A 17,547-nucleotide genomic window follows, 5' to 3' on the forward strand; every position below is an offset into this window, starting at 1 on the left:
CATTTTTATATTTTTATTCCATTTGCTGTTTGAAGTCATAATTTACTAAATTATAAGATTATTGAATTTTAATACAGTTTATTTTTTTACAAATAAGTACAAAGTACTAAGTAGTATTTGAATTATTCTGGCAGATGTACCTGTATTTGTTTATTATTAAAATACACAAAGAATTAATGTGATATATATTATAAGGATCTATAATAATAACTGTCAATTTTACGCGCTTATTGTGTAATATTGACTTCTACATAAGTTATCTCAGTGGGTCCCGGTAATCAATAAAAAGATTTTTAATACAAGAAAAAAAATTAATTGATTAATCCAATCCCAAGTCTAGAATCAACTTATTAATACTTTTATAAATCTTATTTCTAAATGCAATGTAATTGATTTCATCATGCAATTTTGTCCAGTAAATGAAAAATCTGAATCTTATTTCAAGTTGTGTTATTACAAGGGGAACATACATGACCTTATGTCCCTACTTTCTATTATGTTGTCAGCAGTTTTAATTGAATTAATAAATATTAATTCTAGTGTCAGCACATAGTTATATCCCTCAAAAATAAATTGTTCTAAACTAGTTGATAATTGAAATAAAACAAAAATAATATTTAATATACTATTTTATGGGAACCTACCACTACAAAAAAAGTACCCATATGACAAAATTTAAACTTTAAAGCTAGTATTGTATGATATAACATATTGTGAGCAGTTAAGTTATAGATCATAAAAAAATTGTAGAATATTATGTAGATATTTTATAAAGTGTCTGAAATCTGAATAATCTAAAATAGACACATAGTAAGTTCATCACGTTTTGGGGCAGTAAAAGTGCTTCGATTTTTTACTTCAGTACCTCGTTCGATCAGAAAGTGAATCTAGTTCTAGTTGGTACTTTTTGAGGGGTCAAAAGTGAAAGATTCTTAATACTTTTCTAAATAATTGGGATAAACAAACTAAAAATTAAGGGAGAAACGCAAATTTTACGCACAATCAGTTTTCGACAAAATCGATTTTGGTTTTTGATGTAACTTTAAAACAAATGACCATAGATACATGAAATTTTCACCTAATGTTTATATAAGTATATTCTATCCACCATGCAATTTTCAAAAGCTTGAAAATTTAATTCAAGGCTCTTAACATATTGTTACAATAGCAGTTGAAAAATAAAAGAAATTCATAGTCACAATTTTTTTTTATAAGCATTCAAAGTTTGAATTTTGACAAAATACGTAAAAATCACGAAAATTCACAAATTATTTTAAGCTAGAAATTCATAAAAAATTTTCTTTTTAAATCTAAGATTTAAAAATTTAATACAAGATTCCTTACAAGTTTTTCAATCTTTATCACAAATAAAAATTCCACCGGAAATTCAAATTAAATTTTTATGAGCATTTGAAATTTAAATTTTTACAACATTGGATTTTCACTTTTAGCGATTTCCTTATTTTGGTGTAACTCTAAAACAAATTACCGCAGATACTTGAAATTTTGACTGAATGTTTATATAGGCATTTTATATATTTGATAACATTTTCTAAATATTTAGATTTGTTTTGAGCTGTTTACTGACATTTTAATTTTTCAACTTTTTTAGTTTTTTTTTCTATAAATATCCATAAAAATTTATTTGTTCGGTAGAAAAGCTTGAAAATTTAATACAAAGCTTCTAACACATTGTAACAATAGAATTTAAAAAATATTAAAAATTCGTAGGCACGATTTTTTTTTTTATAAGCATTAAAAGTTCAAATTTTGACTAAATACGTAAAAATTACGGCAATGTTCAAATTATCTTAGATAGAAATTCATAAAAGTTTTTCTTTTTAATTCTAAGATTTGAAAATTTATTACAAGGCTCCTAACATATTTTTACAATAGAAGTTGAAAAATAAAAGAAATACATAGTCACAATGGTTAGGACTAGAAATTCATAAAAAATTGTATTTTTAAATCTAAGATTTGAAAATTTTTAATAATCTATAATAATATAATATAATATAATATAATATAATATCCTAGACCTAGACAGGTAAACCGTCTTCGCTCAATATCGTTTTTCGTATACAATGATATAATATCATTGGATTCAAATTTAATTCCATCCATTACAGTAACCCACTTGTAACCTACTGTATTACAGCAGAGCGACATCCACGACTTACCCGCCTTTTTTAAATTTTATTTATTATTTATTGAATAAAAAATGTTTATTAAATTTTAAGAATATAATGTTTTCAAAATGTTCATTGGTCATACTGCTTCTCTTTTTGGTCATGATTTCTCCACCCACACTAAATACCCGCTCCACCGAAGCACTGCTTGGCAGCGGAGTATTGAATTTCATGAAAAAATAAAAAATAAAATGTTTGAAATAAAAAACCAAAGTATTCGATACAATTTTATTGAATAATTTGACGCATAGAGGTATTAGGAGTTCTCAATTCTGAAAACATAATCGTGTATACATTATATTACATTAAAGAAAACTAGTTAGTCGTGTTGATATGTATTATTACTACAACGACTGTACAATAAAATAAATTATAGGATTATGTTCTCTAATAAAAACCATAAATAGGTATTTAGTTTGGTAATTTTAGCATATTTACTGCAGACTGTAATGTAATGCATTGCAAGTTTCCACACCACCTTAGCTTATTAAACGATGACAATGTATAATATTATGTCGCATTTAATGTCACATGAGGTATTGCAAGAGGCGCGTTTTTTTTTATTGTGGTGTCCCCATGTAGGCCTATTCCACAAAGAGGAGAATGGGAGTGAACTGCCGGCCAACCCAAATGAGACAAACTGAGAAACCGTAAGAAATTTATTATGTCATATCATTATTTTAGCCAATATAATAATGCAGATTAATATAAATATAAATAAGATGTTTTAATAATGTATCTTTTTGCTAACCACAATTCTCCCAATGTCCCCTGTACCGTATTAAATTCAAAACGTGGATATCGTTATCGGTAGTCCTTAAAACGCTTAACGCGAGACCAAAGAAAATAATTACAAAATAAATGTATTCTATATACACAAAATAAATAATTAGTTATATACTGAATTTAACACGGCAATATTATATTTCTACCAATGCATAATTTAGATTATACATTAAATAAAAAATGTAATAATAGTAGGTAGCTACTATTATTGTATACTTTTATCTATACTCTATAGTATTACGATATACTACTTATAGCTAATTGTTGTAAATTACAGTTAATAACATTATTCCTGGAAAAAACAAACCAACAATGACAATAAACTTAAACAAATAAAATTATCATCTACCAAAAAATGATCAAACTCGGTAATAAAGTTCACACGACACGAGGAAATCATGGTTACCAGAGTACGCATTGGACAAACTAGACTCACACATTCCTTCTTATGTGTAAAAAGACCGAACACAATAAAATATAAACAATACCTCACTCAAAGAAGCATTCGGCTCCGGACGAGAAAAAAGAATAATCGATTTCATCAAGATTGCTGAGCTCGCATATTATTTCTAAAAATAAATTAAACTTATAGCTTACCTATACTGGCTAGTCTGGCTACTACCACTATTATACTGTCAATTGCTTTTCTTTTATCCTGCAAAGCTTTGTAACGATAATTATATAATTACAATTTTATTCACGTACCATTTTTAATCCAGTTTAATTTGTTTTCAATAAAACCATAGCTTGATGATTTGTATATTTAGAAAAAGCAATACATCTGAATTATTATATAATCGTGTCTTATTATGATATATTCTTGTATCTGAAAAATAATTCCCTGCAATAATTGAATAAGAAAACATTAAAATACATTTTCCTAAAACAACTATTTAAACGAAAAATTGACTCTAAAAGTATTAAATAAAAATATTATATTCATGTTTGAAAGTATGAGAATGAAATAAATATAATTAATAACTATGTACAAAATTACAATAACCGAGAGTCACAAAACACTAAACAAAATAAACATACTTTCGTTATAATAGGTAATGCAAATATGTGTATAATAGCCAGCACAGTTTTTAATTTGTTTACTTAATTCCAGCCAACATAATAATAAAATAAGTTGGTTTAATTTTTAAACAAGAACTACCGCAACCGCACTATAATAATTATCTCTATCGAATTTTATTATTATACATAATAGTTGCTTATGTTTAAGTTGGTGTCTCCGTGGAAATTGTCGTCGTTGTTATAATTAGATTTGCGACATTTGCGTAGGTATTGCGTGTACTGGCATCATCGTACCTTATAACTTTTGTCAGTAATCAATGGTTAACTCAATGCCCGACCAGACTTTATGGTTATGGCGGATTGAGTGCTTTAGACCGTCACGTCGTATATCCGATATGCCTTTTCGTATATGTAAGCAATTTAAAGTCATAGGCCGTGTTTGATTACCTATCTAGCAAGTCGGTCATCATCGGCAATAGTCTATAGCAGGGATCGGCAACTGGCGGATGGCAAAACTATGGACCCTGTCAACACATTGTACTTCATTATGTTATTTTCTGTAATAGTATTATTATTAATACGGACATTTATTTAATTTAATTTATCAAACTCAGATTATAGTTATATCATAATTCATTGAAAAATATTTTATCGGGCAGGTAATAATCGGTTTTATTTCAATGTTATCGGCCGACGGCCGAGTCGCAACAATACCAAATATTTCGATTTTCTAAGAACTCCGAAGAACCGACGGCGTAAAATTATATTTATTGCTTATCGTTAACTAAATCGTTAACTATTTAGTTTTAGTACGGGTACATTCGCCGGTGGATACAGTGCGTGTTTCGTTTTATATTATTCGTTCAATATGTTGAGTAAAAAACGCAAAATCGACAGCGAAAATAGGAAGTTTATGAACGAGTGGACTGAACTATATTGTTTTATATTGCCTGAAAGGGTTGGAGCCATTCCAGTCTGTTTAATTTGCAATTCAACTGTTACTATTATTAAAAGTGGAAATTTAAAACGGCATTATGAAACTACTCATAAAGATTTTCATACAAAATTTCCTCCAGGCAGTGAATTGCGTAAAAATAAGCTCCATGCATGTATGTTATCTTACAAAAATAGTACGACTACACTTATACGGTGTATGAGTGAACAAGAGAAATCAACTGAAGCAGCGTTGCGTGTGTGCTGGGTTCTTAATAAGCACCAAAAACCGTTTTCCGATTCCGAAATAGTAAAAGAGTGTATGTTGGAAGTGGCCACTGCACTTTTTCAAGAAAATAAAAAAATCGTTACCTCTATCCAAGATATTCCTTTGTCGGCAAGGAGTAACACAAGAAGGACAGAAATGTTGGCAGCCGAAAACAAAAAAAGCTTATTTGAACTTTTACATAAGTCACCGTGCTACTGCATTGCGCTTGATGAATCTTGTGACTTAGTTGATTCTGAACAAATGTCAATTTTCGTGCGATTCTTTGACATTGAAAATAAAGTGTTTAGAGAAGAGTTACTAGCAATATTGACATTTGAAGGCAGGACTCGTGGAGAAGATTTATTTAAGAGTTTTGATGACTTCATGAAAAAATCGGATTTGAGTTATGATAAAATTGTGTCAATTTCCACTGATGGAGCTCCAGCGATGATGGGAAAAGAAAAAGGATTATTAAAAAGAATCCGGGATATTAACTTATCAATGCATAATTCACCAAACATCACTTTGTAGTAAACTCAGTGCTACACTGAAAGACGTTATGGACGGTTTGATCAAGTTAACCTAACCTAACCTAACCTATAGACTCTATAGGTAACTGACTATAATATTTTAGACAACACGTTGAACAACAATAAGTAACATTGCAGTGTTTCGCAGAAACTATAGTTTAAATATTATATATTATAGTCATAAGATCACATAATATAATAATATATGAAGATCGAGTGTAGTCACTCACATGGGCGTATACCCTATGCGTTTGCAGACCCTTCGGGCAGACGCTTGGGAGCACACGAACAAATTAGTAACCAAAAGTGTAAGATGAAATGTCATGCTCATTAATTTTAGGATCATTTATATCTGTGGGAGAGGGGCATATTTTATCAGCCGCATACCCTGCAAATAAAGTCTGCGCACGGCTATGGATACAAACAAGTACAATAATACTTAAAAAAGTATTTAAAATACCATTCAAAATACTTCATGCTGAAAGTATTTAAAAAGTTATTCAATAATTAAAAAAGTATTTGAATACTTTTACTCAAATACTTTACAGGACTGATTGTAGATAATACACAGTATCATCTACATTCTTCAGTCGTGGATCCAACTCTTGTACTTAAAAAAAATTCGTCGCGAGTTCGGTACGGATGGGCCTAACTTTTGCGATTTTTGGAATTTTGTATCTAACTCTTGATGGTTAGATTCAAGCAGGGTTACTCTACTATTACTTAAATTTATATTATATTTCAATAATTGCTGTGTAAATAATTAAAATTACATTTGTTTATAAATTATAATATTAGATACTCTAATTTATGATGCAGAGAGCCGGTGTATTTACCTATATTATATTGTAAAATAAAAATAGCTAATAGGAATAGATTCTACTGATTCTAGTGATCTAATGTTGTTTTGTGATTTATTCTTCGGTCATTGTTAATTTGTGTATTTTGACCAATTATTATTAGTATAATTATATATATTAGTATATTAATTATTAGAATAACCCCTTCCACGTCAGCCAACATTGACGTCGCGGATGATTACATAGACAGCGCTAGTGCGCTACAAATGATGTCCATTTGACCATTTGATTGCGATCCGTATCAGCATTCAGCACGCGTACGGCATACCTGTTGCCGGCGTTATCACCGCAGTTGTCACTTGCTGAAGTGGTGTCCACGGCGGAAGACGGATTAAAGACCTAAGAAGCTTAATGTTGTAGTAAGTTCACCATGATTTAAGTATTCTTAAGACATTTTTCTGAAATTTAGTTTTATTGCGTCCTCGGACGTTACTCGTTCATTGAATTCATGTTTTTCTTCTGTCGACAGGACAACTAAAACATATATTATTATACATACCATTGACGTCCATACATCGTTGTCAGCAAACATGATCCGGTCCAACATATTGAAAGTAATAATCACAAACATAATATTAAAATATGTATAGCATTCAAATACAGTCAAATAGTCTGTGAGTTGGTATAAAAAAACCTTTGTGTTGAATGTATTTACCGCAAAAAGTGGTTATCGCCAGATAGTAATTTTCTTGATGTAGGTAGTGATGTACTTATCTATTCTTATTTCAAATATTAGATACAAAATATTAAATACTTGTACAAATAATTGATTTTTATTTTCTTGATAAAAATAAAATATTTATTATTTATTGGTATAATATAAATACAATGTTTAACAGCTAAATCATGGGTAAAACATCCAATAACGCTACCTACTTAAACTATATACATTTTTTTTTGTGTTATGTAACTGTTTAGTGGGTAATTATTCAAACCGAGGTCAAATTATAGTTTCTATATTTCATTTTTCTATTTGATTAGAAACCGGATCGATTATTATTTGTCATACTATTCTATCAACTTTTAAAAAGTGTTTCCAGAATAAAATACTTTAATAAGGTTTTTTTAATTAGATAAATATTATTACTTTAGATAAGTCAGTATTCTTTTACATTGCATCTATTTCAATAAATACTATTACAATTATTTATGTTTATCATATTTATTATGTACATATTAGCTACCTACTTGACATTTACCACTTAGGTATAAATTATTTACAGGTTATTAACGGAAGTTATTGATTAATTATAAAGGATTTACATTTTCATGATATCTAATTATTTAAAGCGGTGTTTAGAACATGGTTATCTAGTACCTACTAGTAATGAATAATGATACTATTATAAAATTGAAAAAATAAAATATTCATATATCTATGATCATTAATCCATTTCAACATACATGTTTTTTATTATTTCTGTATTAATTGCACATACTATTAGAAAATTAGGTCTATAATACTTACATTTGAATACTCAAAATATTGATACCTTTAAATTATTTTTAATTTGTATAGTAATAAAAATAAGTTAAATAAGTAATTACCTATAAATCTAAAACTAGTTTAATATATTTGGGATTAATATAATTATTATTTTGCATACTTGGAGAACAAATATCAAATTATCATCACATATCTTTTAGAACCTATCTAATTAGTTAATTTTTAATAGTATATCAAATGTAATCCATTTTATCTACAATGGTTGTTCGAAATAAGTTCCTAACTCTACAGTTTTATTAACTTATCTAAGATCAGAGGTTATAAATCATTAAAATACAAGTAAAGACGTCAATGTTCAAATCTAACAATAATTAGTATCAAATGTATTTATAGTTTATTTTAAGCATTTAATAAATATTTGATTAATATGTTTTTTTTTTTTTTAGAAAAATGTATTTCAACAAGCAATTAGATTCAATGCAACATGTAGTGCTATTCCAAAAGTTCCAATGTACATAGATGGAACGTTTGTTGAATCAAAAACAAATGATTGGATAGATGTACATAATCCTGCTACAAATGAAGTAATCTTATTAATTTTACTAGTATAAATATAAATATTCTTGAATATAGAACAGTCTTGTTAATCTAAACCCTATACGAATCACTGAATATCTGGATTAAACAAAATTAAATGAAATTAGGAAAACACACTGTGGGCCAACCACTGATATCATAATGTAATGGTTCTTATACTAAAGTAGCCATCTACACAGTTTGTTTACAAATTGTAAAAAATAAAAATAAATTTGCATATACAATAAAAATCACCATAGATTTGAAAACAATTGACAATTTTTTTTTATTGGTGTTTTATGCGGGTCTGTAGTAACCAGATGTCCGAACTAGCAATGCTAGGATAAGCTAGACTACAATATTTCCATTACATTATTTTTTAATCAATTTATTAGGTCATTTCTAAAGTACCAAAATGTACACAAAGTGAAATGGAACATGCAGTAGAATCATCCAAAGCAGCTTTTAAGTTGTGGTCAAAAACTTCAGTGATGAGAAGACAACAAATCATGTTTCGTTATCAGGAAATCATCAAAGCTAATATGGTAAAATTATTTTTATAGTTTTATAGTATTCAATTTCATTAGTTCATTTTACATATTTAAAATGTATTTTCAGAAAAAATTATCTGAGAACATAACCAAGGAACAAGGTAAAACCTTAATTGATGCAGAAGGAGATGTAACTCGTGGACTTCGTAAGATTTTTTGATGTTTTATTTTATTGTAATACACAAATCACAAGTATATAATTATGTCAATTTAATGATTATGTTGTTCTTCAGAGGTTGTTGAAAATTGTTGCAATTTTACCAGCTCAATCATGGGTGAATCATTACCGTTAGTAGCTACTGATATGGACATACATTCTTATCGTGAACCTCTTGGAGTAACAGCTGGCATTGCTCCATTTAATTTCCCTGCAATGATACCCTTATGGATGTTTCCTGTTGCTATTTCTTGTGGAAACACATTTGTTATCAAGGTAAATATGTGCATTTTTTAATTTGCCCAGATTTAACAGATGTCCAGATCTGTATATTTATTAATCTGACATTTATCAAACATTCTTTTACTTAATGATTATTGATTGTTAAGATACTGTTAAATCATTATTTAGTTAGTGATAGGCAATAACTAAAAAGTAATAACACCTAAGTTTTTATTAGCAATATTTTAAATTAAATGTATTACTAATGTTTTTTTCAATTTTTATTAGCCTTCAGAAAGAGTACCTGGCAATTGTATGATGCTGGTAGAAATGCTGTCAGAAGCTGGCTGCCCACCTGGTGTTGTAAACATAATTCATGGCAGTGTAGACACCGTGAATTTCATATGTGATGCACCAGACATTAAAGCAATTTCATTTGTTGGTGCAAATACTGCGGTAACTTACAGTTTTGATGTATTAGTAATTAGTATATTAAGTGCTAATATATTGTGTATAGGGTGAACATATTTACACTCGAGGTTCTAAAAATGGTAAAAGAGTGCAAAGTAATATGGGTGCAAAAAATCATGGTGTAATAATGCCTGATGCAAACAAGACTAGCATGCTGAATTCATTGGTTGGAGCTGCATTTGGAGCAGCTGGACAGCGGTGTATGGCATTAAGTACGGCTGTGTTTGTTGGTGATGCCAAGAATTGGCTTCCTGAATTGAAGAGTCGTGCTGAAAATTTAAATGTCAATGCTGGTAAGTAAATTAAAGTAATCTATGTTAGTTTTTATTTTAGTTACTATTTATAAAGAATTAATATTAATTCATTATTTTACATTTAAGGTCATGTTCCAAATACTGATGTAGGACCAGTTATATCACCAGAAGCGAAAAATAAAATCCATAATTTAATCCAATCTGGTATTGATGAGGGAGCTAAAATTCTTTTGGACGGAAGAAACATAAGTGTGCCAGGCTATGAAAAAGGAAATTTTGTTGGACCAACTATTCTCACAGATGTGAAGGTAAAACTAATATTGTAATGATAACATTTATGATAAACTTAGGACTATATCTATAATTCATCCCACTTTTTTGGAAAAGTATGTCAGAGAAGGTGATTTTCTCTCAAAGGATTTTAAGTTATTTGTTATTTTTATAGTTAGATTTTTTTTTAACTACCTATATTGTTTTTTTTTTTCATTTTACTACAATACAGCCACACATGAAATGTTATACTGAAGAAATATTTGGACCAGTGTTGGTGTGCTTGACTGCTGATACCTTGGATGAAGCGTTGAACATAATTAACTCAAATCCATATGGTAATGGTACAGCTATATTTACAACAAATGGAGCAACAGCTAGAAAGTTTACTCATGAAGTTCAATGTGGAAATGTAAGCATATTTTTATTTTTATTTCGGAATTATACATGTAATATTGATTTGTATTTCCATTTAGGTTGGTGTAAATGTTCCCATCCCAGTTCCATTGCCAATGTTTTCATTTACTGGTACACGAGGTTCATTTTTGGGACAAAATCATTTCTATGGCAAACAAGTAAGTGTTATTTTGTTGGTTTAAACTATTCAAAGTTATATAGGAATGTATACATAACTTATTTCTCACAATGGGATTATTTTCTCTTTAGGGTTACCACTTTTTTACGGAATTGAAAACAGTTACACAACTTTGGAAAGAATCTGATGCCACAGATACCAAAGCAGCTGTTTCTATGCCTGTGATGCGATAATTTTTAACATAAGTCTGATATTTTATAGAGTTTATAATATAATCTTGTTTTTGTTATTATAATTTTTAATAAAAAAAAAATGTAAATTACAAGTATTGTTGAATATTTTATTAATTCTTTTAGTATTATATTTCCCAGTTTAAAAAAATTAAAAATGTTGCTAAAAACTAAAAAAAAATATATCAATTATTTAGAATATTATTTTTAGTCTTTAAGAGGCTACACTTAAGAAGATGTTACACCCACATTTGTTGTTTCACATTATAAAATTTAAATTGACATAATATTATTTTTAAGTAAGTTATTACTATTTTAAAATATACAATTTTAAAAATCATGGGTTTTAATACTAATTGATCAGTCTTGTACTCTTGTGTAACTATAGTGCCGTTTTTATGAACCATTTGTTTATCGCGATGCTGGATTTTAATTTTCAGGTACTTAAACTTAAATTTCTGTATTTGCACAAGTATTAAGACCTAATATATGATTTATAGAAACAAATTATGGGAGCATATATTTATATGTTATGGGTTCCCATATTGATATATAAGTGTGGATACATTAAGAGTTAATTAAAATGCCTAACAAATGTTTTCTGTCATGATACTTAGCTGGCATAGCCAGTTATAACAAAAAATTAAACTTGGAAAATAAAAAACTGCCAGTTAAAAAAAAGTGTACAAAGTGTTCACTGTAAAAATGTACACTGCGCATTATCTTATATAAACAAATACATTGTATTTATACACAATATTTTCCAGGCACCATAGTCAAAATAATTTTAAAAAATAAATGATAAAGTTAAAATTAATAAATAAATGATCAATCACTAGATATCGAAAAGTATTTAAAATATGTATTCGAACAGTCAACAAAAAATGTATTTGAGTACAAATAAAAATACTTGAAAAAAATACTTATAAGTTACAAGTGCCAAATGTCTATCGATCTAAAAATGAACAATAGCTCATTTTGTGAAATTAGAAAAGGGTACCTAATACTATAGGCACAATAGGCACATAAAACAAAAATCGCGTAAAATTTTGGCATTCCCATAACAACATATAGTCAACCATAACTATTATTAATATTATTATATAAATAACACAATAACAATAGTATAATATAATATATATTAATTATTAATATAAGTTCTTACTCAGATCCGGTGTTCGTACAAATTAAGCTTGAAAATAAGGAGCAAGCGTTTTTTTAAATGATGAATACCTACCGTCAGCCGTGTTTTTTTTGTATTTTATGAACCACATATTTGTCTTCGAAGATATAAAAGTATATACCTAACGTGAATTTAGTTTAAAATTTTCGATTTGTTTACAAGCTACATTTAGAAACCTTTAAAAAAACTGCCACCCGACGTGTTGGTATTGCTTTGTGATTCAACTATTCGAATGTCATTTTGTATTTTCAAATTGTGTTGTTAGTTTGTGGCTTGTCGCTTATGAAACTAAGGTTTTAGTTTTCAATTTTGATAATAATCATTAATGGCCATAAATTGTAACGTATGTTGGTATATAGTAATATTGTATTTGTGTACTCAATACCTTATAGGTACTCACTCCTACAATGTTTGACTTTCGTTTGTTTCTTTGTTACTGTAATAGTGTAATATAATTTATAGTATAAAAATATACAGTTTTAATTTTATAATTGAACGTATGTAGTATAAGTGCATAACTACCTATATAGTTTGTTCTTTGTTATTTGCTAGTTAGGTTAGTCAATATTTTACCCATAATAAGTACCTTTGAATTGGCTTCTTACTATTTTTTTTCAAAAATTATTTGGTTACCAAAATGTTGTCAATATTTTAATGTAAGGTTATATAACATTATGTAGTATAACACATTTTTATAAAAGTTTATACTAGATGTTATGTAGAATAATATAATAATGATAACTTATTAAGTTTTAATTATATTTTTATGCATGTGTTTATTATAATTTATAAGAGAAATAATAATAAATAGATACCTATATATAACTATAGTCACTATTATTAATATTTATAATATATGTATATATAATATATATGTTACAGTAAAAGATGTTAAATTTATATTTACGTAATTAACTAGCAATTAACGTTAATAGATAATAATAAATATTTTACAAGGCTTATAACGTTAATAACTAAGGATTTACGTTAATTCCAAACAATATTAGTTAATCATGTTATTTGTATTTAAATTGTTATATTATTATTTATTTTCACATGACAATAAACTGTGACATTTTGAATTGCATAATTTTCCTACTAATCGACAGGTGTATTTATTTGTTTTACACTTCATTTTACAGTGACATCTTTGATAGCCTTGTGTGCCCATAAGACTACTACATCCTGCTGCTTCTCGAAGTGTTATCTCTTTTTTTTTAGATGATTCAACCAGAGTTTTGAGATCAAGCAACATTTCTTTGCATGGCACAAGTTGAGATCTCGTATACTTGTGTTTAAGAAAACCATTTTCGGTACCTAATTCAAATATAAATACATAAATACCTATAAATTTAATTTTTCATTAACATTTTCCATCGTATGTGGAAATTATCGATAATCAAACCAAAAAAATAATAAACCACGATAATCTCTAGCTAATTAGGTAATTATTGTTATTTACTAGAAAATAACGTTATTTTGATGTTTAACATCATTTACTGTAACATATATATATATATATATATATACATACAATAGTTAAGTGGGTTGTGGGCATGTGTGATATATACGCCAGCATTATACATTATATTATATTATATTATACATTACCTACTTAGTAGGTATCGCCAACACTATAGTCTATAGCAGTGGCGTGTATCCAAAAAAAAATTGGTGTTGCTCAAATAATTTAACCCTTATACTTATGTAACACCTAGTACCTACTGATAAAATGTCGCTAAATTGTATTCCTATTATTTAATGTAATACTAATTTAATTTAGTAAATTACATTATTATACTAGTTGTGCATCGGTTTTAAAAAAAAATATATAAATAAAAAAAAGCGGATACCGCTCTGCTGTACATTAGAGGGGGAAGGGGGTTGACCTCTAAATAGGGTGATAGGTATCATTGTATACGAAAAACGATTCTGAACAGAGATGATTTGTCAGTCTAGGATATAGGTATTATATAACATATTGTCATATATTCTATTTTGAAACAAATATTTTATTTTTCAATTAGGACGCATTTTGCATAAGACAATAAGACATGGTTAAACAATTTTTTCAAAAACATTGCATGTAGTTGTAATCTTAGAATACACTATAAAGACAGCAACATGTACTGTCAAGAAAAATAAAAGAAAGATAATTGAATCATGATAAAATTATGTTTTTTAATGGCAAGTGGCTTATAAAGTCTAAAAATTGTATCCACAAAAATAACGTAGAGATATATTTTGAAAATATAAATGGAAAGGGGGTAATGGCGCCTGCAAGCAAATGTTTTTAAAACATCAAAGAAGAAATTTAGAAATAATTGTAATCGTAGAATACAATGTGAAGACAGCAATATGTATTGTCAAGAAAAATAAAAGAAGGAAAATTGAATCATGATAAAATTATGCATTTTAATGGCAAGTGGCTTATAAAGTCTAAAAATTGTAACCACAAAAATAAACTATAGCTATATTTTAAAAATAAAAATGGAAAGGGGGTATTGGCGCCCGCAGGCAAATGATTTATAAGGATCAGAAAAGAAATTTGGAAAAGATTATAATCTTAGAATACACTATGAAGACTGCAATATGTATTCTCAAGAAAAATAAAAGAAGAATAATTAAATCATGATAAAATTATGTTTTTTAGTTGAAAATGGTTAAAAAATTATAAAATTGTCTACACGAAAATAATATATGGATATATTTTAAAAGGAAAAATGGAAAAGGATTAGTGGTGCCGCAAGCAAATGATTTTAAAGGACCAAAAAAGAAATTTGGAAAAAAGTATGGTCTAGGAATACACTATAAATACTGTATAATGTATTCTCAAGGGAAATAAATGTAGGATAATTGAAACATGATAAAATTATATTTTTTAGTTGCTAGTGGTTAAAAAGTTTAAAAGCTGTATGCACAAAAATAATATATGGATATATTTTGAAAGGGAAAACGGAAAGGGGGTAGTGGTTTACGCAGGCAAATAAATTTTAAGGATCAAAAAAGAAATTTGGAAAAATTATAGTCTAGGAATACACTATAAATACTGTATAATGTATTCTCAAGGGAAATAAATGTAGGATAATTGAAACATGATAAAATTATGTTTTTTAGTTGAATATCGTTAAAAAAGTTTGAATATTGTGACCGCAAATATAAACTAGAGTTATATTTTGAAAATAAAAATGGAAAGGGGGTAGTGGCGCCTGCAGGCAAATGATTATTAAGGATAAAAAAGAAATTAAGAAAAAATAATAATCTTAGGATACGCTATGAAGACTGCAATATGTATTCTTAAGAAAAATAAAAGAAGAAGAATTAAATCATGATAAAATTATGTTTTTTTAGTGGCTAGTGGCTTATAGAATTTGAAATTTGTGTCCACAAAAATAAACTAGAGCTATATTTTGAAAATAAAAATGGAAAGGGGGTGTTGGCGCCCGAGGGCAAATGATTTATAAGGATCAAAAAAGAAATTTGGAAAAAATAATAATCTTAGAATACACTATGTAGACTGCAATATGTATTCTCAAGAAAAATAAAAGAAGGATAATTAAATCATGATAAAATTATGTTTTTTTAGTGGCTAGTAGCTTATATAGTTTTGAAATATGTGTCCACAAACATAAACTAGAGCTATATATTGAAAACAAAAATGGAAAGGGGTGTTGGCTCCCGCAGGCAAACGATTTTTAAGGATATAAAAAGAAATTTGAAAAAAATTATAGTCTCAGAATATACAATGGAGACTGCAACTATGTAAATTCAAAAAAAAACAAAAGAAGGATAATTAAATCATGATAAGATTTTTTTTTAGGATCGAGTTGCTTACATAGTTTAACATTTGTGTCCTGAAAAATAAACTAGAGCTATATTTTAAAAACAAAAATTGGAAAGGGGTTGTTGGCGCCCGCAGGCAAATGATTTATAAGGATCAGAAAAGAAATTTGGAAAAGATTATAATCTTAGAATACACTATGAAGACTGCAATATGTATTCTCAAGAAAAATAAAAGAAGAATAATTAAATCATGATAAAATTATGTTTTTTTAGTGGCTAGTGGCTTATATAGTTTTGAAATTTGTGTCCACAAACATAAACTAGAGCTATATATTGAAAACAAAAATTGAAAGGGGTGTTGGCTCCCGCAGGCAAACGATTTTTAAGGATCAAAAAAAGAAATTTAGAAAAATTTATAGTCATAGAATACACAATGAAGACTACAATATGTATTGTCAAGAGAAATAAAAGATGGATAAAATTATGTTTTTTTAGTGGCTAGTGGCTTATAGAATTTGAAATTTGTGTCCACAAAAATAAACTAGATCTATATTTTGAAAATAAAAATGGAAAGAGATATTGGCACCCGCAGGCAAATGATTTATAGGGATCAAAAAAGAAATTTGGAAAAAATTATAATCTTAGAATACACTATGAAAACTACAATATGTATTCTTAAGAAAAATAAAAGAAGAAGAATTAAATCATGATAAAATTATGTTTTTTTAGTGGCTAGTGGCTTATATAGTTTTGAAATTTGTGTCCACAAACATAAACTAGAGCTTTATATTGAAAACAAAAATTGAAAGGGGTGTTGGCTCCCGCTGGCAAACGATTTTTAAGGATAAAAAAAGAAATTTGAAAAAAAATATAGTCTCAGAATACACAATGGAGACTGCACTATGTAAATTCAAAAAAAACAAAAGAAGGATAATTAAATCATGATAAAATTTTTTTTTAGGATCGAGTTGCTTATATAGTTTAACATTTGTGTCCTCAAAAATAAACTAGAGCTATATTTTGAAAACAAAAATGGAAAGGGATTGTTGGCGCCCGCAGGCAAATGATTTATAAGGATCAAAAAAGAAATTTGGAAAAAATTATAGTCTCAGAATACACAATGGAGACTGCAACTATGTAAATTCAAAAAAAAACAAAAGAAGGATAATTAAATCATGATAAAATTATTTTTTAGGATCGAGTTGCTTACATAGTTTAACATTTGTGTCCTGAAAAATAAACTAGAGCTATATTTTAAAAACAAAAATTGGAAAGGGGTTGT

At 27.8% G+C, this 17,547-nt stretch overlaps 2 protein-coding genes and 1 long non-coding RNA gene across 3 annotated transcripts in view; 2 read left to right on the forward strand and 1 right to left on the reverse strand.

Moving 5' to 3' along the window:
• The first annotated feature begins 4,863 nt into the window (after positions 1–4,863).
• On the forward strand, positions 4,864–5,727 carry LOC107171184 (general transcription factor II-I repeat domain-containing protein 2B-like). Its single transcript, XM_015521416.2, has one exon. The coding sequence runs from the start codon at positions 4,864–4,866 to the stop codon at positions 5,725–5,727; it is 864 nt and encodes a 287-aa protein (XP_015376902.2).
• A 1,062-nt stretch (positions 5,728–6,789) lies between these two features.
• On the forward strand, positions 6,790–11,394 carry LOC107171186 (putative methylmalonate-semialdehyde/malonate-semialdehyde dehydrogenase [acylating], mitochondrial). The gene is made up of 12 exons (XM_015521418.2): positions 6,790–6,945; positions 7,056–7,140; positions 8,480–8,617; positions 9,005–9,154; positions 9,228–9,306; positions 9,394–9,593; positions 9,828–9,995; positions 10,057–10,303; positions 10,391–10,572; positions 10,767–10,946; positions 11,011–11,109; positions 11,201–11,394. Exons 2-12 carry the CDS (start codon positions 7,117–7,119, stop codon positions 11,300–11,302), a joined length of 1,569 nt encoding a protein of 522 aa, XP_015376904.1. The 5' UTR covers positions 6,790–6,945; positions 7,056–7,116; the 3' UTR covers positions 11,303–11,394.
• Positions 11,395–13,664: 2,270 nt separating this feature from the next.
• The window catches only part of LOC149055985 (uncharacterized), a 37,427-nt gene continuing 33,544 nt past the window's right edge, over positions 13,665–17,547 (reverse strand). Inside the window, exon 4 of the long non-coding RNA XR_016191313.1 lies at positions 13,665–13,799. This is a non-coding gene — a long non-coding RNA (uncharacterized LOC149055985). The remainder of the gene's footprint in view (positions 13,800–17,547) is intronic.

This window comes from Diuraphis noxia, unplaced genomic scaffold (assembly GCF_037042655.1).
Source record: "Diuraphis noxia isolate RWA-SAM2 unplaced genomic scaffold, SU_Dnox_SAM2 contig0004, whole genome shotgun sequence".
In the NCBI taxonomy this organism is placed as follows: Eukaryota; Metazoa; Arthropoda; class Insecta; order Hemiptera; family Aphididae; genus Diuraphis; species Diuraphis noxia.